Source organism: Heterodontus francisci, chromosome 19, assembly GCF_036365525.1.
Source record: "Heterodontus francisci isolate sHetFra1 chromosome 19, sHetFra1.hap1, whole genome shotgun sequence".
NCBI classification, from domain to species: Eukaryota; Metazoa; Chordata; class Chondrichthyes; order Heterodontiformes; family Heterodontidae; genus Heterodontus; species Heterodontus francisci.
In genome coordinates, this window is record NC_090389.1 from 7,894,298 (window position 1) to 7,916,252 (window position 21,955).

Consider the following 21,955-nt stretch of genomic DNA (forward strand, 5'->3'; position numbering starts at 1 on the left):
AAGGGCTCATGGAGGTGGGGTTAATATATTAACATGGATAGGGGATTGGTTAATGGACAGGAAGCAGAGAGTAGGGATAAATGGTGCATTTTCAAGTTGGCAGGCTGTGACTAGTGAAGTGCCGCAAGAATCAGTGCTGGGGCCTCAGCTATTTACAATCTATATTAATGACTTCGACAAAGAGTCAGAGAGTGATGTATTTAAGTTTGCTGACGATACAAAGCTAAGAATGCAAGCTGTAAGGAGGACACAAATAGGCTGTAAAGAGATATAGACAGAATAACTGAGTGGGCAACAAGGTGGCAGATGGAGTATAATGTGGGGAAGTGTTAAGTTATTCACTTTGGTAGTACATATGAACATACGAATTAGGAGCAGGAGTAGGCCACTCGGCCCTTCGAGCCTGCTCCGCCATTCAATAAGTTCATGGCTGAACTGATTACTCCATATTTCCACCTACTCCCGATAACCTTCCACCCCCTTGCTTATCAAGAATCTATCTACCTCTGCCTTAAAAATATTCAAAGACTCTGCTTCCATTGCCTTTTGAGGAAGAGAATTCCAAAGACTCTTGACCCTCTGAGAGAAAAAATTTCTCCTCATCTCTGTCTTAAATGGGTGATCCCTTATTTTTAAACAGTGACCCCTAGTTCTAGGTTCTCCCACAAGGGGAAACATCCTTTCCACATCCACCCTGTCAAGACCCCTCAGGATCTTATATGTTTCAATCAAGTTACCTCTTACTCTAAATTCCAGCAGATACAAGCCTAGCCTGTCCAATCTTTCCGCGTAAGACAGCCCACCCATTCCAGGTATTAATCTGGTAAACCTTCTCTGTACTGCCACCAACGCATTTACATCCTTCTTAAATAAGGAGACCAGAATATTTTTAAAAGGCATCAAACTTGTAAATGTTGATGTTTAGAGAGACTTGGGTGTACTCACATAAGGAACACAAAAAGTTAGCATAATAAAATAAAAGCAAAATACTGCAGATGCTGGAAATATGAAATAAAAACAAGAAATGCTGGAAAATACTCAGCAGGTCTGGCAGCATCTGTGAAGAGAGAAGCAGAGTTCACGTTCAGGTCAGTGACTTCATCAGAACTGGCAAATATTAGAAATGTAACAGGTTTTAAGCAAATAAAGCAGGGGTGGGGCAAGAGATAACAAAAGAGAACGGGTCACCACACCATTAACATACCATTTGTCTTTGCTCTATGACCTTCTGGTCGGTTATTCTCTGTGACCCTGTCCTATCAACACCTTCTCTTTTGTTATCTCTTGCCCCACCCCCGCTTTATTTGCTTAAAACCTATTACATTTCTAGATTCTGCCAGTTCTGAAGAAGGGTCACTGACCTGAAACGTTAACTTTGCTTCTCTCTCCACAGATGCTGCCAGACCTGCCGAGTATTTCCAGTATTTCTTGTTTTTATTTCAGATTTTCAGCATCTGCAGTATTTTGCTTTTATTTTAAAGAGGTGTTGATAGGACAAGGTCACAGAGAATAACTGGCCAGAAGGTCATGGAGCAAAGGCAAACAATATGTAAATGGTGTGGTGAAAGACAAAGTGTTAGCGCAGAGAGGAGGCTGACAGAAAAATGAACAGTCTGGCCCCAAGCACAAACATGAAAAAAACAGTGGGTAGGCACAGCAGAAACAAACTAAAATAAAATAAACAAATAAAAAAAACTAAAAATAAAAATAAAAAGGGGGGCCCGTCATGCTCTAAAATTATTGAACTCAATGTTCAGTCCGGCAAGCTAAGAAAAAAAGTTAACATGCAGGTACAGCAAGCAATTAGGAAAGCAAATGGGATATTGGCTTTATTGCAATAAAGAAGTCTTTGGTGAGACCACAGCTGGAATGCTGCATGCAACTTCTGTCTCCACATTTAAGAAAGGATATACTTGTATTGGAGGTGGTACAGCAAACATTCACTAGATTGGTCCCGGGATGAGAGGGTTGTTCCATGATGAGAAGCTGAGTAAATTAGGTCTATGTTCTCTGGAGTTTAGAAGAATGAGAGATGATCTCATGAAACATTCAAGATTATGAAGGGGCTTGACAGGGTAGATACTGAGACGTTGTTTCCCCTGGCTAGGGAATCTAGAACAAGGTGAAACAGCTTCAGGATAAGGGACTGATCATTTAGGACTGAAATGAGGAGAAACTTCTTCACTCAAAGGGTTGTGAATTTTTGGAATTCCCTACCCCAGAGGGTTGTGGATGCTCCATCTTTGAATATAATTAAGGCTGCGATAGATTTTTGGTTTCTCAGAGAATCAAGGGATATGGGGAGCAGATAGGAAAGTGGAGTTGAAGTCCAAGGTCAGCCATATTGAATGGTGGAGCAGGCTCAAAGGGCTGTATGGTCTACACCTGCTCCTATTTATGTTCTTATGTATGCCCACTGGTTATTGACCTCTCTGCTAACAGAAATAGGTCCTTCCTATCCATCTTATCTAGGTGCCTCAGAATTAAGTACATCTCAATTAAATCTCCCCTCAGCCTGCTCTGTTCTATAGAAAACAAACCCTATCTATCCAAGCTTTCCTCATAGCTAAAGTTCTGCATCCCTGGCAACATCCTTGTAAATCTCTTCTGTACCCTCTATAGTGTGATCACGCCCTTTCTGTAATGCAGTGACCAGAATTGTACACAGTATTCCAGCTGCAGTCTAACAAGTGTTTTATACAGTTCTAGCGTAACCTCCCTGCTCTTATACTGCAGGCCTCGGCCAATAAAGGAATGTATCCCATATGCCTCCTTGACCACCTTATCTACCTCTCCTTCTACCTTCAGGGATCTGTGGACATGCACTCCAAGGTCTCTCAGCTCCTCTACACTTCTCAGCATCATTTTGCCATTTATTGTGTATTCCCTTGCCTTGTTTGACCTCCCCAACTGTTTCACCTCCCACTTCTCCCGATTGAATTCCAATTGCCATTTTTCTGCCCACTTGACCAGACCATTGATATCTTCCTGCAGTCTGCAGCTTTCTTCCTCACTATCAACTGCAATTTACGTATCATCTGCAAACTTCTTAATTATGCTCCCTATATTTAACTTTAAATCATTGATTATATATACCAGGAACAGCAAGGGACCCAGTACTGATCCAAATTGGCACTTTCCATTGGATCTCATGAGCTTTTAATTTTCTGACCAGTCTGCCATGTGGGACCTTGTCAAAAGCCTTGCCAAAATCCATGTAGATTACATGAAATGCGCTAACCTCATCTTCCCTCCTTGATACCTCCTCAAAAATTCAATCAAGTTGGTCAGACATAACCTTCCCCTATCATGTAACTTGCAGTTGAATAGGCTGAGGTTTCAGAGGGCTCCCGGCATCTGCTGAATTATTCCTCAGTCAATCCTTTCAGGAGGAGAGGGGAAACAGAGCAGAGGTGGCAATAAGAACAGGCAGACAGCTCGTGATGGTACTAGCATACAAATTAACACTGAGGAGGAGGCCATTTGGCCCACCATGCCTATGCTGATGCTAGCTCTTCAAATACTGCTCTAATTCTATTTCCTATTTATTCTTTTTATCCACTTCTCCTTTCAGTGTTATTGTCTCTGCCTCAAGCATCCACTGTTCTAACTCTGTGTTAAAAACATTCTTTAGTTTCTCGCTTTGTTCTTTTTACTGATAATCCTCTGGTTGTGCTCTTTTGATTGACCAATCAGTGGAGTCAGCCTTTCACTCCTTACCCTCTCAAAATCTTTCCTAGACTAAAAATCTTTCATAATTTTGAAAACCTATTTTAGATTCCGCCTTAGCCTTCCCTGTTCGAATGGTTAGATGTTTCTGAAAAAGTAACACGTGAATGATGCTCGCCATTATTCATGCACAAATCGGCAGCAACCTGTCGTGAGGAAGCGATACCCTGTGAATTTCGAACTGGCATCAGTAGCTGGCTAATTTGTGCTGCTCTGCCACTGGCTTTGTGAAAACAGCATCTTGCACTTAATTTCCCCAGTGTCAATTCTTTTGTCTAATTCTTGAGATATCTTATGACGTTAAATACAAGTTGTTATTCCCACATTTAAAGATCTAGGCATCTGCACCCTATGTTTTTTATGCATGTTGAGTCATAGTATTAAGGTTATACTTTCACTATTACCTCCTCCAAAATATAGTACTTTACATTTTTGTGCACTGAACTGCAACTGTCACCTATCTCCCACTCTGCTAACCTGTTTTTGTCAGTATGATGCATTAGGACAGCATCTACATAATGAATAGATTTGGGTTTTATATAATATACCTGATCTTACATGCATTATTATATACATAGAGTGTAGTTATAAAATAATATATCAGTATTATTATTGTATAATATATATTATTTCTTACATGTAGCCCTTTCAGAGAGCTGGCACAGGCACAATGGGCTGAATGTCCTCTTTCTGTGCTGTAAGATTCTATGATTCTAGTATAAATGCATTACATGTATATATGTGTATGTGTATATATATATATATATATATATATATGCATCTTTCAGATGAAACATTAAGCCGAGTTTAAAACCTATCTGCCCTCTCGCATGGGTCTAAAAGATGCCATGAAGGGATTTCTCTTGGTCTCCTGGCCAATATCTATCCCCCAACCAACATCACTAAAACAGATTATCTGGTGCTTATCTCAGTGCTGTTTGTGGAACCTTGCCATGTGCAAATTGGCTTCTGTTTATCCTGCATTACAACAGTGACTATATTTCAAAAGCACTTCAATGGCCGTGAAATACTTTGGGCCCTCCTGAGGTCATGAAAGGACTATATAAATGCAAGTCTTTATTTCTTTCTTTCTTACAACAATAATTCATATTATCTATAGAGAAACATCTTAAGGCTTTTCACAGGGCTGTAAGGGAAATGGTGCTGAACCAAGAAGTGAAAGAATAGAAAAGGTAACTAAAAGCTTGGTTAAAGAGATGGGTTTTAAGGATGGTCTTAAAGGAAAAGAGGGATGGGACAGATGGAGGAGGTTAGGGAGAGAAGTCCAGAGCATGAGATGGCCTCCAATAGGGCAAAGGGAGGGGTGTTGCACAAGAGTCCAGAGTTAGAGGAATTGAAAATTCAGGGGCAGGAGAGTTGTAGGGCGAGAGGAGGTTACAGAGCTAGGGAGGGACAAAGCCATGAAGGAACTTCAACATGTAGATAAGAATTTTGTAATGCTTTGAAAATTCTTGCTTTTAGCATTTTTTGTATCTTTCTTTTTCATGTGCTTTCTAATGATTTATCTATTTTTTCCATTAGACAAAGTCCCACCTTTATCATTCCAGTTCTTGATGACAGACAGCTCTACTGTAAGATATTTTATCATCTTTTAAATAGTAATGTAACTTTTCATTTTAATCTTTTAGTTTTAGTTTCTTCTGTGAGCAAGCTTTCACTTATTTACTGTGCTCATTAACATTCCTGCTCAGATCACTGATTAAATTCATTAATTTGTTGATCTGTGTAGACAACAATTCTCATTATTTCAAAACACTTTTGATTTCCTCCTGATTTTTTCTTTAATTCAGGACAGACCTCCTCCTACCAAAAGCTGCTTTTTTATTTAATTAATTAATTTGGATGAAAACAGTTTCAGAGAGGCCTATTCTCCCAACCCTTCCCTTTCATTTACATTGCTGGCGATCCACTGTGCTGTTTTCCTTTACGCGTTCATGGATTGTGAGCGTTGCTGGCAAGGCCAGCATTTATTGCCTATCCCCAACTGCCCTTGAGAAGGTGGCGGTGAGCTGCCTTCTTGAACTACTGCAGACTATGTGGTGAAGATACAACCACTACCTGTTAGAAAGGGAGTTTCCTTGACAATGAAAATACAGCGCTAGATTTCCAAGTCAGGATGATGTGAAACTTGGAGAGGAACTTACAGATGGTGGTGTTCCCATGTGCCTGTTGCCATTGTCCTTCAGATGGTAGAGGTTGAGGATTTGGGATGTTCTGTTGAAGATGCCTTGATGAGCTGTTGCAGCGAATCCTGTAGATGGTACACACTGTAGCCATAGTGTGCTGGTGGCAGAGGGAGTGAATGTTTAAGGTGGTAAATGGGGTGCAATTAAAGAAGGCTGCTTTGCTCTGGATGGTGTTGAGCATTGCAGTGTTGTTGGAGCTGCACTCAGCCAGGCGTGTGGAGAGTATTCCATCACACTCCTGACTTGTGCCTTGTAGGTGGTGGACAAGCTTTGAAGAGTCAGGAGGTGAGTTACTTGTTGCTGAACTGCTCTTGAAGCCATAGTATGTTTGTGGCTGGCCCAGTTAAGTTTCTGGTCAATGGTGAACTCCAGGATGTTGATGGTGGGGATTTAGTGATGGTAATGCCATTAAATATCAAGGGTAAGTAGTTAGACTGTGTCTTGTTGGAAATGGTCATTGAATGACACTTGTGTGACACAAATGTTACTTGGAACTTATCAACCTAAGCCTGAATGTTGTCCAGGTCTTGCTGCATGTGGGCACAGACCATTTCATTATCTGAGGCTCTGGAAATGGAACTGAACACGAGGCAATCATCAGTGAACATCCCTACTTCTGACCTTAAGATGGAAGGAAGGTCATTGATGAAGCAGCTGAAGATGGTTGTACGTTGAACACTACCCTGAGGAACTCCTGCAGCAATACCCTGGGGCTGAGATATTTACTTTATTCTGGTTATTCTCTGTGGCTCCCTACATCTACCTACCTCCTCCTCTCAGTCTGCTCCACCATATCCATCCCTTCATCCAACTGTACTCCTCACCATTGACATTTATTTCAAACTGCAACCTTTACCGGTGCCCCCCTCTACACTCTGCATCCACTAACTCACAATACACTGATTTTCACCCTTACACACCACTTCCTATCTGCCAATGATTCCCTTTCCCCACTATCCACTGACGTCCATCCAAACTTCTCACCCTCCTCTTACCTGCTTTCCAAGTACATATTATCCTCCCTCAACTACTCAATACACCCATATCTACTCCCTTCCCCTACATACCATCTCCTCCCTCAGCAGACCCTCACCTCCCCACTGAATTCTTACTACCCCACACTGCTCAGCTACCCCAAAACCGCAAACTCAATACTCACAGTACTCTCTCTCTTCTTCATTAATCACTAATTTTCCCCATCTCTTCACTATTTAATACTCTACCTCAACCACTTTTACCCTTGAATCATCAATTTATGCTTACCCTGACCATTCAATATCCCAAAACTATTAGCTATTCTACTCCTTCAAACCTACTTCCAAATTGGCACAAAACCAACACTGCCTCACAAACATCATTGCTGGGCCGTTCCTTGAGGGATACTTTCTTTCTTCTACCCAGTGTTTGGTGGAAACCTCATTCATGAGGCAGAGCAAGAAGAACCCAGAGAAAAATCCTGTCTTATATCAATTGCATTTACCACACCAAGTCTCTTTCCCTATAATTTCCCTAAAATACTGTATCCTCTGATTTTCCATCCACTAATATGATAATAAGGGTAGTAGTAGGTAACTGGAATATACAACAGACCCAGTTAACAAATGTATTGTATTATACCATTTCAGTGCTAGAAGGCCTCTCATGCCATTGCTTACAGTTAGTTTGGGGTTTGGACCACGGTTGTGATGTTTGGGGTTTGGACCAAGGTTGTGATGTTTGGGGTTTGGACCACGGTTGTGATGTTTGGGGTTTGGACCAAGGTTGTGATGTTTGGGGTTTGGACTATGGTTGTGATGTTTGGGGTTTGGACCAAGGTTGTGATGTTTGGGGTTTGGAACATGGTTGTGATGTTTGGGGTTTGGACTATGGTTGTGATGTTTGAGGTTTGGACCAAGGTTGTGATGTTTGGGGTTTGGACCATGGTTGTGATGTTTGAGGTTTGGACTATGGTTGTGATGTTAGGGGTTTGGACCAAGGTTGTGATGTTTGGGGTTTGGACCATGGTTGTGATGTTTGAGGTTTGGACTCTGGTTGTGATGTTTGGGGTTTGGACCATGGTTGTGTGATGTTTGGGGTTTGGAACATGGTTGTGATGTTTGGGGTTTGGACCACGGTTGTGATGTTTGGGGTTTGGAACATGGATGTGATGTTTGGGGTTTGGACCATGGTTGTGATGTTTGGGGTTTGGACCACGGTTGTGATGTTTGGGGTTTGGACCATGGATGTGATGTTTGGGGTTTGGACCATGGATGTGATGTTTGGGGTTTGGAACACGGTTGTGATGTTTGGGGTTTGGAACACGGTTGTGATGTTTGGGGTTTGGACCATGGATGTGATGTTTGGGGTTTGGAACATGGTTGTGATGTTTGGGGTTTGGACCATGGATGTGATGTTTGGGGTTTGGAACACGGTTGTGATGTTTGGGGTTTGGAACACGGTTGTGATGTTTGGGGTTTGGACCATGGATGTGATGTTTGGGGTTTGGAACATGGTTGTGATGTTTGGGGTTTGGACCACGGTTGTGATGTTTGGGGTTTGGACCATGGATGTGATGTTTGGGGTTTGGAACATGGTTGTGATGTTTGGGGTTTGGACCATGGATGTGATGTTTGGGGTTTGGACCATGGATGTGATGTTTGGGGTTTGGAACACGGTTGTGATGTTTGGGGTTTGGACCATGGATGTGATGTTTGGGGTTTGGACCATGGATGTGATGTTTGGGGTTTGGACCACGGTTGTGATGTTTGGGGTTTGGACCACGGATGTGATGTTTGGGGTTTGGACCACGGTTGTGATGTTTGGGGTTTGGAACACGGTTGTGATGTTTGAGGTTTGGACCATGGTTGTGATGTTTGGGGTTTGGACCATGGTTGTGATGTTTGAGGTTTGGACCATGGTTGTGATGTTTGGGGTTTGGACCATGTTTGTGATGTTTGGGGTTTGGACTACGGTTGTGATGTTTGGGGTTTGGACCATGGATGTGATGTTTGGGGTTTGGAACACGGTTGTGATGTTTGGGGTTTGGACCATGTTTGTGATGTTTGGGGTTTGGACCACGGTTGTGATGTTTGGGGTTTGGACCATGGATGTGATGTTTGGGGTTTGGAACACGGTTGTGATGTTTGGGGTTTGGACCATGTTTGTGATGTTTGGGGTTTGGACCACGGTTGTGATGATTAGATTAGATTAGAGATACAGCACTGAAACAGGCCCTTCGGCCCACCGAGTCTGTGCCGAACATCAACCACCCATTTATACTAATCCTACACTAATCCCATATTCCTACCAAACATCCCCACCTGTCCCTATATTTCCCTACCACCTACCTATACTAGTGACAATTTATAATGGCCAATTTACCTATCAACCTGCAAGTCTTTTTGGCTTGTGGGAGGAAACCGGAGCACCCGGAGAAAACCCACGCAGACACAGGGAGAACTTGCAAACTCCACACAGGCAGTACCCGGAATCGAACCCGGGTCCCTGGAGCTGTGAGGCTGCGGTGCTAACCACTGCGCCACTGTGCCGCCCTTAACATGGTTGTGATGTTTGAGGTTTGGACCATGGTTGTGATGTTTAGCTGCTAGCCTGGCCTGTCCCTTGAAGGCCACTGCTCCAAATATGCAAAGTTAGCAGCAGCTATGAAGGCTGTAATTGCTTATAAATATCAGGCTCATTTTCTCTGTTTCTCATGGCTGGGTTGTATCTATAACAAAATGTGACCTCTGCAATGTGATATTTGCACTTTGATATCAGTGGTAATTATTAGCAGCTGCCATGGGAATCATTCACAGTAAGTCAGATTATACACTGTTTTACAAAGACTGTGGTCCATAGTGGATTAATCTGTTGTCAAGGACAAATTGTGATGGGAACCGGACTTGTAGTCCAGGGACCAGTGGGTCCACTCAGAAAGACAAAGAGTGTAGTGAGGTATTGGGGAAGGTAGCACTGTCGCAGAGGACAGATGGGCACGGAGAAGGGTTAAAGTGCGTATACTTCAACGCAAGAAGCATCAGGAATAAGGTGAGTGAATTGAAGGCGTGGATGGGCACTTGGGACTACGATGTTGTGGCCATCACTGAAACGTGGATAGGTGAGGGGGAGGAATGGTTCTTGGAGGTACCTGGTTATAGATGTTTTCATAAGATTAGGAATGGTGGTAAAAGAGGTGGGGGGGTGGCATTGTTAGTTAGAAATAGTGTAACAACTGCTGAAAGAATTTTCGAGGAGGATCTGCCGACTGAGGCACTGTGGGTTGAGGTCAGGAACAGGAAAGGAGCAGTCACCTTGATGGGAGTTTTCTATCGGCCCCCCAATAGCAGCAGGGAGGTGGAAGAGCAGATTGGGAAACAGATTTTGGAAAGGAGCAGAAGTCACAGGGTAGTAATTATGGGGGATTTCAACTTCCCAAATATTGATTGGCAACTCTTTAGATCGAATAGTTTGGATGGGGTAGTGTTTGTGCAGTATGTCCAGGAAGCTTTTCTGACTCAGTATGTAGACTGCCCGACCAGAGGGGAGGCAATATTGGATTTGGTACTAGGTAATGAACCAGGGCAAGTGATAGAGCTGTTGGTGGGCGAGCACTTTGGAGATAGTGATCACAATTCTGTAGCATTCACTGTGGTAATGGAGAGGGATAGGTATGTGCAACAGGGCAAGGTTTACAATTGGGGGAAGGGTAGATATGATGCTGTCAGGCAGGAACTGAGGAGCATAAGTTGGGAGCATATGCTGGCAGGGAAGGGCACGGTCGAAATGTGGAACTTTTTCAAGGAGCAGATAGTAGGGGCCATTGATAAGCATGTCCCTGTCAGACAGGGAAGGGATGGTCATGTGAGGGAACCGTGGTTGACAAGAGAGGTTGAGAGTCTTGTTAGGAAGAAGAAGGATGCGTATATAAGGTTGAGGAAAAAGGGCACAGGCATAGCTCTGGAGGGATACAAGATGGCCAGGAAGGATCTGAAGAAAGGGATTAGGAGAGCTAAGAGAGGGCATGAAAAATGCTTGGCGGGTAGGATAAAAGAAAACCCCAAGGCCTTTTACGCGTATGTCAGAAATATGAGGATGACTAGGGGGACCGTAGGTCCGGTCAAGGACAATAGCGGGAGACTGTGTGTTGAGCCGGAAGAGATAAGTGAGGTTTTGAATGAGTACTTCTCTTCGGTATTTACGAATGAGAAGGGGTGTATTACTGAAGAGGACGGTGTGAAACAGACTGGTAAGCTCGAGGAAGTGCTCGTTAGGAGGGAAGATGTGTTGGGGTTTTTGAATAACTTGAAGATAGACAAGTCTCCCGGGCCTGACGGGGTATATCCAAGGATGTTATGGGAAGCAAGGGATGAAATTGCAGAGCCGCTGGCAATGATCTTTTCATCTTCTCTGTTGACGGGGGTGGTACCAGGTGATTGGAGGGTGGCAAATGTTGTGCCCCTGTTCAAGAAAGGAAATAGGAACAACCCTGGGAATTACAGGCCAGTTAGTCTTACTTCGGTGGTAGGCAAGTTGATGGAAAAGGTGCTGAGGGATAGGATTTCTGAGCATCTGGAAAGACACTGCTTGATTCGGGACAGTCAGCACGGTTTTGTGAGGGGTAGGTCTTGCCTCACAAGCCTGATTGAATTCTTTGAGCAGGTGACCAAGCAAGTGGATGAGGGTAAACCAGTGGATGTGGTGTACATGGATTTTAGTAAGGCATTTGATAAGGTCCCCCATGGTAGACTTATGGAGAAAGTCAGGAGGCATGGGATAGTGGGGAATGTGGCCAGTTGGATTAAGAATTGGCTAACTGATAGAAGGCAGAGAGTGGTCTTAGATGGTAAATACTCAGCCTGGAGCCCAGTTACCAGTGGCGTGCCACAGGGATCAGTTCTGGGTCCTCTCCTGTTTGTGATTTTTATTAACGACTTGGATGAGGAAGTCGAAGGGTGGGTCAGTAAATTTGCAGATGATACAAAGGTTGGTGGAGTTGTGGATACCGAGGAGGGCTATTGTCGTCTGCAAAGGGACTTGGATAGGTTGCAGTGCTGGGCTGAAAAGTGGCAGATGGAGTTTAACCCTGAAAAGTGTGAGGTCGTCCATTTTGGAAGGACAAACACACGAATGCAAAATACTGGGTTAACGGTAGGGTTCTTGGGCATGTGGAGGAGCAGAGAGACCTTGGGGTCTATGTGCATAGATCGTTGAAAGTTGCAACTCAAGTGGATAGGGCTGTGAAGAAGGCATATGGGGTGTTAGCGTTCATTAGCAGAGGGATTGAATTTAAGAGCCGTGAGGTGATGATGCAGCTGTACAGGACCTTGGTAAGGCCTCATTTGGAGTACTGTGTGCAGTTCTGGTCGCCTCATTTTAGGAAGGATGTGGAAGCCTTGGAGAGGGTGCAGAGGAGATTTACCAGGATGTTGCCTGGAATGGAGAATAAGTCTTACGAGGAAAGGCTGAACATTCTAGGCCTCTTCTCATTAGAACGGAGAAGGATGAGGGGTGACATGATAGAGGTTTATAAGATGATCAGGGGAATAGATAGGGTAGACAGTCAGAAACTTTTTCCCCGGGTGGAGCAAAGCGTTACAAGGGGTCATAAATTTAAGGTGAAGGGTGGGAGATATAAGGGGGATGTCAGGGGAAGGTTCTTTACCCAGAGAGTGGTCGGGGCATGGAATGCCTTGCCTGGGGAAGTTGTTGAGTCAGAAACTTTAGGGACTTTCAAACGGCTTTTAGATAGGTATATGGATAAAGGAGAATGATGGGGTATAGATTAAATTGTCCTTGACAGAGGACAAAGGATCGGCACAACATCGTGGGCCGAAGGGCCTGTTCTGTGCTGTATTTTCTATGTTCTATGTTCTATGTTTAAGGCACAAAATCTAACAGTTAGTAAGAAAATTGGGTGAGGTCAGAATTTAATTACTCTTCAGATCTTTAGCTCCCGACACTGTCTTTCCACCTTTTTTTAAAGCATGTTTGCTCAGGTTACAGACTTTCTGGTTCCTGTGTCAAATGATTGCCTTTGCTCACAGGTTTTGATGGCAGTGACAGTCGTAAGTGTGTAATAGACAAAAAAATAAGTGAAATAGACTGGAAATGTGTTTTTCCTGTACTTGTAATTAATTATATATATTATATATTGTAATTTAAGGAGTCTGTACCTATATTATGACATACTTGGATAGTACCAGAGTTATGCTGGTCATAGATGCCATCAGTAGGCGGCAAGGCTGCATTTTAACAACAGGACTGGTGTTAGTGCAGGCTGTGATGCACCACATTCAGTGTTTGATGATCTGATCAAGGTGCAACATTCAATGCAGTGTCGTGTTACCTGGCTCCAGTGTTCAGGCTGGTTGGACATGATCAAGAAACCTCCGTCATCAATTAGCACGCATAACAGATCCTGAAAATAAATAATAGAGGATGGTGAAATAAGTTGCATTAACATCTCTCAGCCAGTCAACTGTTTTGCGAACTATTGGTCAGGGTGATGATCTCTGTTTACCTAGATCTCAATTTCCTAATTTTCTGCCCCAAGGAGTTGGCTACTTTCCAATGTGTGAACACTCATATAGTTAGCAGAAAGCAGGGTTTTCAATTTGTCCATATATGTTTATGTATATTGACCAGAGAGTGGTTAATAATTGCTGTTAATCGTGATACAAGTCAGCAAATGCAGGAGCACTTCACCTCCCCCTCACTTCATAGAATTGTCTGGGCTTTGCCTTGTACACCCAACTTCCCATTACCCAGGGTTAGGGAGGGCCACCTTCCATTGCTCAGTGAATGAGCATCATTAGACTGGGGTAAAATTAGTGCTGAGGATCATCCTTTGGTACCTCCTGTAAGTCGTTTATTCGCACAGACAATAAGTGCCAACAGGATGTCTAACCATGGTGTGTGGGAGTGATCACAGCTAAACCATAATTTCCTCATGCAATCTCCACACTTGCAGCAAGGATCATTGCATAGTGATCAGATGTGGGAATCTTGTCTGATTTTCCCTCCCTAGTCTAGAGACACTGAGGCCAATTGTACCAGTCCTGCTGAGATAAGCTAACTTGCCTGGGACCTCCTGACCTCAAAGAATAACTCAGCCATCTGGAGAATCCAGTCAGATTATTTCTACAATTTCTACTTGCTGCCACTCACCCACTAATGCCAAGGGGAAGGACTGTTGTTATAAGTAATGCATACACACAGATGTACATATACAAATGTGCACACACATACACACAGCATCACAGAATTGTTACAGCCCGTCGTGTCTGTGCTGGCTCTCCATATGAGTAATTTATCTAGTGCCACTACCCGGCCTTCTCCCTGTAGCCCTGCACCTTCTTCCTTTTCAGACAACAATCCAATTCCCTCTTGAATTCCTCAATTGAACATGCTTCCACCAGACTCTCAAGTAGTGCATTCCAGATCCTAACCACTCGCTGCACGAAAACCTTTTTCCTCAGGTCGCCATTGCTTCTTTTGCCAATTACCTCAAATCTGTCCCCTCTTGTTCTCGATCCCTCCACCAATGCAAACAGTTTTTCCCTATCTACTCTGTCCAGAGCCCTCATGATTTTGAACACCTCTAATTTTCTCTCAACCTTCTCTTCTCTAAGGAAAACAGTCCCATCTTCCCGAATCTATCCACGTAACTGCAGTTCCTCATCTCTGGAACCGGTCTCGTGATATTTTTCTGCATACCCCCTAATGCCTTCACATCTTTGGGGAGTTGCATGACTGGTTAAGGAGAATATCACAGCTGTACTGCGACAGGACACCTCAGAGGGGTCATGCAGCGAGGCAATATGGGTGGAGCTCAGGTATGGGAAGGGTGCAGTCATGATGTTGGGGGTTTACTACAGGCCTCCCAACAGCCAGCGGGAGGTAGAGGAGCAGATATGTAGACAGATTTTGGAAAGATGTAAAGGTAACAGGGTTGTGGTGGTGGGTGATTTTAACCTCCCCTATATTGACTGGGGCGCACTTAGTGCTAGGGGCTTGGATGGGGCAGAATTTGTGAGGAGCATCCAGGAGGGCTTCTTGAAACAGTATGTAGATAGTCCAACTAGGGATGGGGCCATTCTGGACCTGGTATTGGGGAATGAGCCCAGCCAGGTGGTCGAAGTTTCAGTGGGGGAGCATTTCGGGAGCAGTGACCATAATTCCATAAGTTTTAAGGTACTTGTGGATAAGGATAAGAGTAGTCCTCGGGTGAAGGTGCTAAATTGGGGGAAGGCTAATTATAACAATATTAGGCAGGAACTGAAGAATTTAGATTGGGGGCAGCTGTTTGAGGGTAAATCAACATCTGACATGTGGGGAGAGTCTTTCAAACGTCAGCTGATTAGAATCCAGGACCAGCATGCTCCTGTGAGGAAGAAAGACAAGTTTGGCAAGTTTCGGGAAGCTTGGATAACGCGGGATATTGTGAGCCTTGTCAAAAAGAAAAAGGGCTGGAAGGCGAGGAACAGACGAAGCACTTGAGGAATATAAAGACAGTAGGAAGGATCTTAAGCAAGGAGTTAGGAGGGCTAAAAGGGGTCATGAAAAGTCATTGACAAACAGGATTAAGGAAAATCCCAAGGCTTTTTATATGTATATAAAGAGCAAGAGGGTAACCAGGGAAAGGGTTGGCCCACTCAAGGACAGAGATGGGAATCTATGTGTGGAGCCAGAGGAAATGGGCGAGGTACTAAATGAGTACTTTGCATCAGTATTCACCAAAGAGAAGGACTTGGTGGATGATGAGCCTAGGCAAGGGAGTGCAGATAGTCTCAGTCATCTCATTATCAAAAAGGAGGAGGTGTTGGGTGTCTTGCAAAGCATTAAGGTAGATAATTCCCCAGGGCCTGATGGGATCAACCCTAGAATACTGAGGGAGGCAAGGGAGGAAATTGCTGGGGCCTTGACAGAAATCTTTGCATCCTCATTGGCGACAGGTGAGGTCCCAGAGGACTGGAGAATAGCCAATGTTGTTCCTTTGTTTAAGAAGGGTGGCAAGGATAATCCAGGAAATTATAAGCCGGTGAGCCTTACGTCAGTGGTAGGGAAACTATTAGAGAGGATTATTCGGGACAGGATTTACTCCCATTTGGAAACAAACGAACTTATTAGCGAGAGACAGCATGGTTTTGTGAAGGGGAGGTCGTGTCTTACTAATTTGATTGATTTTTTTGAGGAAGTGACAAAGATGATTGATGAAGGAACGGCAGTGGATGTTATCTATATGGACTTTAGTAAAGCCTTTGACAAGATCCCGCATGGCAGACTGGTACAAAAGGTGAAGTCACACGGGATCAGGGGTGTGCTGGAAAGATGGATACAGAACTGGCTCGGTCATAGAAGACAGAGGGTATCAGTGGATGGGTGTTTTTCTGAATGGAGTGTTGTGACTAGTGGTGTTCCGCAGGGATCAGTGCTGGGACCTTTGCTGTTTGTAGTATATATAAATGATTTGGAGGAAAATGTAGCTGGTCTGATTAGTAAGTTTGCGGACAGCACAAAGGTTGGTGGAGTTGCGGATAATGATGAGGATTGTCAGAGGATACAGCAGGATATAGATCGGTTGGAGACTTGGGCGGAGAAATGGCAGATGGAGTTTAATCCGGACAAATGTGAGGTAATGCATTTTGGAAGGTCTAATGCAGGTGGGAGGTATACAGTAAATGGCAGAACCCTTAGGAGTATTGACAGGCAGCGAGATCTGGGCGTACAGGTCCACAGGTCACTGACAGTGGCAACGCAGGTGGATAAGGTAGTCAAGAAGGCAAATGGCCTGCTTGCCTTCATCGGTCAGGGCAGAGAGTATAAAAATTGGCAAGTCATGTTGCAGCTGTACAGAACTTTAGTTAGGCCACACTTAGAATGTTGCGTGCAATTCTGGTCGCCACACTACCAGAGGACGTGGAGGCTTTGGAGAGGGTACAGAGGAGGTTTCCCAGGATGTTGCCTGGTCTGGAGGGCATTAGCTATGAGGAGAGGTTGGAAAAACTCGGATTGTTTTCACTGGAACGACAGAGGTGGAGGGGCGACATGATAGAGGTTTACAAAGTTATGAGCGGCATGGACAGAGTGGATAGTCAGAAGCTTTTTCCCAGGGTGGAAGAGTCAGTTACTAGGGGACATAGGTTTAAGGTGAGAGGGGCAAAGTTTAGAGGGGATGTGCGAGGCAAGTTTTTTACACAGAGGGATGTGAGTGCTTGGAACTTGCTGCCAGGGGAGGTGGTGGAAGCAGATACAATAGCGACGTTTAAGAGACATCTTGACAAATGCATGAATCGGAAGGGAATCGAGGGATATGGGCCCCGGAAGTGCAGAAGGTGTTTGCTTAGGCAGGCATCAAGATCGGCGCAGGCTTGGAGGGCCGAATGGCCTGTTGCTGTGCTGTATTGTTCTTTGTTCTTGTTCTTTGTTCTTTCCTAAAGTGTGGCGCCCAGAACTGGACACAATACTCCAGTTGAGGCCGAATCAGTGTTCTGTACACGTTTAACATAACTTCCTTTCTTTTGTACTCTGTGCCCCTAATAATGAAGCCTAGGATGCCGCATGCTTTATTAACCACTCTTTCAATTCATCCTACAACCTTCAATGATTTATACACATATACACCCAGGTCCCTCTGCTCCTGCACCCCCTTTGGAATTGCCTTTATTTTATATTGTCTCTCTGAGTTCTTCCTACCAAAATGTATCACTTTACACTTCGGTGCATTAAATTTCATCTGACACTTGTTCACCCATTCCACCAACCTATGTCTTTTTGAAGTTCTACACTATCCTCCTCACAGCTCACAATATTTCCAAGTTTTGTATCATCTGCAAATTTTGAAACTGTGCCCTGTACATCAAGGTCTAGGTCATTCATATAGTTCAGGAACAGCAAGGGTCCTAACACTGACCCTTGGGGAACTCCACTACAAAGCTTCCTCCAGTCTGAAAAACATCCATTACACTCTGTTTCCTGTCACTCAGCCAATTTCGTATCCATGTTGCTACTGTCCCTTTTATTCCATGAGCTATAACTTTGCTCACAAGTCTGTTGTGCGGCACATTATCAAATGCTTTTTGGAAGTCCATGTACACCACATCAACAGCATTACCCTCCTCTGTTACCTCATCAAAAATCTCCAGCATGATTTGCCCATCACAAATCTGTGCTGGCTTTCCCTAATTAACCTGCAAAGTATTCATTTAATACCTTAGCTATGTCCCCGCCTCCATGTGCAAATCCCTTTTGGTCCCTCATTGGTCCCACTCCTCCTTTTACCACCCTTTTACTATTTATATGCCGAGAAGACTTTTGGATTCCCTTTGATATTAGCTGCCAGTCTCTTTTCATACTCTCTCTTTGCTGCCCTTATTTGTTCTTTCACTTCCTCTCTGAATATTCTATATTCAGCCTGGTCTTCGTTTGTCTTATCCATTTGTCATAAGCACCCATTTTCTTCTTCACCTGAATTTTTCTTCTGTCATCCAGGGAGCTCTGGATTTGTTTGCCCTACCTTTTTCCTTCATGGGAATATACCTTGACTCTGCCGGAACTATCTCTTCTTTAAAGGCAGCCCATTGTTCTGTTACCGTTTTGCCTGTCAACCTTTGTTACCAATTTATCTGGGTCAGATCCGTTCTTATGCCATTGAAGTTGGCTTTCTCCCAGTTCATTATTCTTACTTTGGATTATTCCTTGTCCCTTTCCATAGCCAACCTAAAACTGATGATACAATGATCACTGTCCCCTAAATGTTCCCCAACTGACACTTGATCCACTTGACCCACCTCATTCCCAAGAACCAGGTCTAGCAGTGTAAACATACTGCAGTAGAAAATTCTCCTGAACACACACAAGTACCTTTTTCCCCTCTCTGTCCCATACACTTCTACTCAGTCCATATTCGGATAATTAAAGTCACACATTATAAACACTCTATCATTCTGGCAGCTCTCTGTCATTTCCTTGCAAATTTGTTCCTCTTTATTTTTCCTTCTAGTTGGCAGCCTGTAGACTATACTGAGAAATATAATTGCACCTTTTTTGTTCCTCAACTCTAGAGCCAAATAGATTCTATCCTTGACCCCTCTGGGTCATCCTCTCTCTCCATCACTGCAATATTCTCCTTCATTAAAACTGCCATCCCTCCCACTTTCCTTCCTTTCCTTTCTTTCCTAATCCAGGAACATTTAGTACCCAGTTCTGCCCTTCTTTGAGCCAGGTCACCAACACATACATACACACACACACACACAAATAGACACACACATACAATGAGTTATAATTAAAGTTATTGGTAGCATATTGTTTTTGGCAAGGTTGGTCATGGCTTTGACATAAATGGCAGCATCATGAATTATTATTTACAGACAAGTGACTGTAGATGATGTTGTATTTGTTGCAGCAAGGAAAAGACTCTTTATACAGCAGCCAGATACAACAATCCAGAGAAGGGCTCTGCAGTTGCCAATGGGGTTGTTCTCCACATCCTCTTCAGGTTGATTCCCCTGCTGTCCCTGGTGCCTTTGTACACCCCACCACCCCTCCCACATCCCATCCCAGGGTCTCTGTAATCAAGCTACTTTGTCAGACAAGGTTGTGCAACAGATAGCACACCACCATAATGCTTGAGATCCAGGCCAGAAAACATTACAGAAGATCCCCCAAATCACAAGAACACAAGAAATAGGAGCAGGAGTAGACCATATGGCCCATCGAGCATACTCTGCCATTCAATACAATTGTGACTCAGGTTGGGCTTCAACTCCACCTTCCCGCCTGCTCGCCAGATCCGTTGATTCCCTGAGAGACCGAAAATCTGTCTATCCCAGCCTTAAATGTATTCAACAATGGAACATCCATAGCCCCCTGCGGTAGAGAATTCCAAAGATTCACAACCGTTTGAGTGAAGTAATTTCACCTCATCTCAGTCAATCCACCCACCTAAGGCATGTCTTCACAATTCCAAAAGTTTACTCTAGGATGGCTCTGCTGGTAGAATGGGTCTCGTTATAGTGGTGCTGGAGTCCTGGGACAGCAAATTGGAATTAGTTATGGCTCTAGAAGGGAGACTTAATCTCCAAGGACCCATCCAGAGCTCGGCATTTCTAAGCCAGGTGATGTTGCCATGGAGGGCTGCCTTAATATGAAGGTATGAAAGTCAGCATTCACTTGCATAATGCAGAACTGCTGGTCAAATATGACATTTGTTATGGTCAAGTGAGGAGGGGTCAAAGGGCTTCCCTCTTTTCCCTCTCCTTGTTTGACCACAACAGGTTTAATTCTTTCTTAAAGTGGCTGTACTAGCCAATTCAGTAGGTGTTTGATTACTTACTTGTTATGATCATAACAAGAACCAATTGGACAGGTTTTCTTGAGTTTAACAAAGAAAGCGGTTAGTTTTAATGTACCTAAACCGAACTAATGAAAATAATAAACAACACGCCAACTTTCACTCTCTCTCACACACACACAAATAGGTTATGGAGAGGGGAAAGATAGATTGGTCGAGTTAGAGTTCATAGAAAAAAGGGGTATACAGGCTGTGGGGTTTGGTGATTTGGCTAGCTTCTAGCTGAATTTGGTGGTCCTGAGGCTTTTAGTTTGAAGAGATAGATGACTCGTTTGGTAGGTCTCTTGGAGACAGCGATGCAGATGATTTCCTTCAATGGGGTTTCTGATTGTAGCTGGAGTATGCATGCAGAGGTGGTCAGTCAAAAGGCAGGATTTGAAGCTTGCAAGCTGGACTGGAGAGAGAAAGAGGGGGACCCCAACTTGGGTCTGCACGTGACAGAGTCCAGATGCTTCTCCTTGCTGCTGCAGAGAAACACAAGCTTCAAACCACACATGGGGAGGGGCTTGTCTCATGACAGTCACTCAGTGATTCAAGCACAGTAGTTAGCTGTATTTATTCTTGCTAAAAGAAAAGTAACAAGCAGTTCCCTTAAACTTCCTGGATCTTGGTTCTTGCTGGGATGAGCAGACATTTCATCTCCCTCCTCACAGATCTTGCAAGGTAGGATACAGTGTTGCAAATTAGGTGGCCATCTTAAGCTGCTAGCAAAGCTATCTTTTATCTGTTCTTTTCAAAATTTCTTTAAACAAATATAAATAGAGATCTCCAGTCAGTGGATTAAAGAAAATTATCATTCAACAAAGCAAGTTGCTGTGACACATTCAACAATATTCAGTTAACTGGGCAAATCCGTTGATAGATAAAATAAGAGATCTGAGGGTGGTGTTCAAAAAAGAATGTAATGTGACACACAACCAGTTTATATTCCCAAGGGGCAAGAATTCTACTTGCCAAAAAAAAACAGCCATGGGTGACTAAAGGTGTAAGAAACAACATAAAACTAGAAGAAAAAGCACACAAAAAAGGACAAATTAGCACAGGTCCAGGTCAATGGGAGAGATACAAAGGACAGCAAAGGGTGACAAAATAGATAGTAACAGCTGCAAAAAGGGAGCATGAAAAGAAACTTGCAAGGGATTTCAAAATTAACACAAAAATCTCTTACATCTATATTAGGTAAAGAGGGGGCTGGATTTAATGGTCCTCCTGGAGACTGGCTAGGAGATGAGGGGGGCAGGGTCCATGGAATTGCAACAGGAGGTGGGGACGGAGAAGCAGTCGCCTTCCCATCACATTAAGTCAGGGGCAGGAAAGGCCCTTAAGTGGCCAATTATTAGCCACTTCAGGGCCTCTTCCCACCACCGCTGGAATTAAGCCAGTAGCAGGGGGAGGGGAGTCTCCCCTATGTGGGGAAGTTGCCCAGTGAAATGAGGAAACCTCCCTGCAGGTTTTGAGGGGGGCTGGCCTCCTCCGTGGGCAACCTGTGGTTCACAGAGGGCCCCTGCAGGCAAACATCCCACCTCCCATAACACCAACCCCCCCCACCCCCCGCATTCATCGCCCACCCTCCCCCACATTGATGGGGTTGGCCAGATTGGCCTCGCTTGCCTTCTCTCCACATCTCCAGTGATGTGCCTGCTGTCAGGCCTGGTGCACTGCTAGCAGTAGGCACCGCTTCCTGTGC

The 21,955-nt window shown here is 44.1% G+C and overlaps 1 protein-coding gene across 8 annotated transcripts in view; it reads right to left on the reverse strand.

Moving 5' to 3' along the window:
- cacna2d2a (calcium channel, voltage-dependent, alpha 2/delta subunit 2a) overlaps positions 1-21,955 on the reverse strand; it is a 1,382,174-nt gene that overhangs the window by 137,037 nt on the left and 1,223,182 nt on the right. For 7 of the 8 annotated variants that reach the window (XM_068051351.1, XM_068051350.1, XM_068051349.1 and 4 more), the window contains one exon: positions 13,261-13,332. In XM_068051351.1, coding sequence (XP_067907452.1) covers positions 13,261-13,332 — 72 coding nt within the window. Of the gene's footprint in view, positions 1-13,260; positions 13,333-20,985; positions 21,011-21,955 lie in introns of those variants that run through there. The other variant, XM_068051355.1, reaches the window with a different exon arrangement.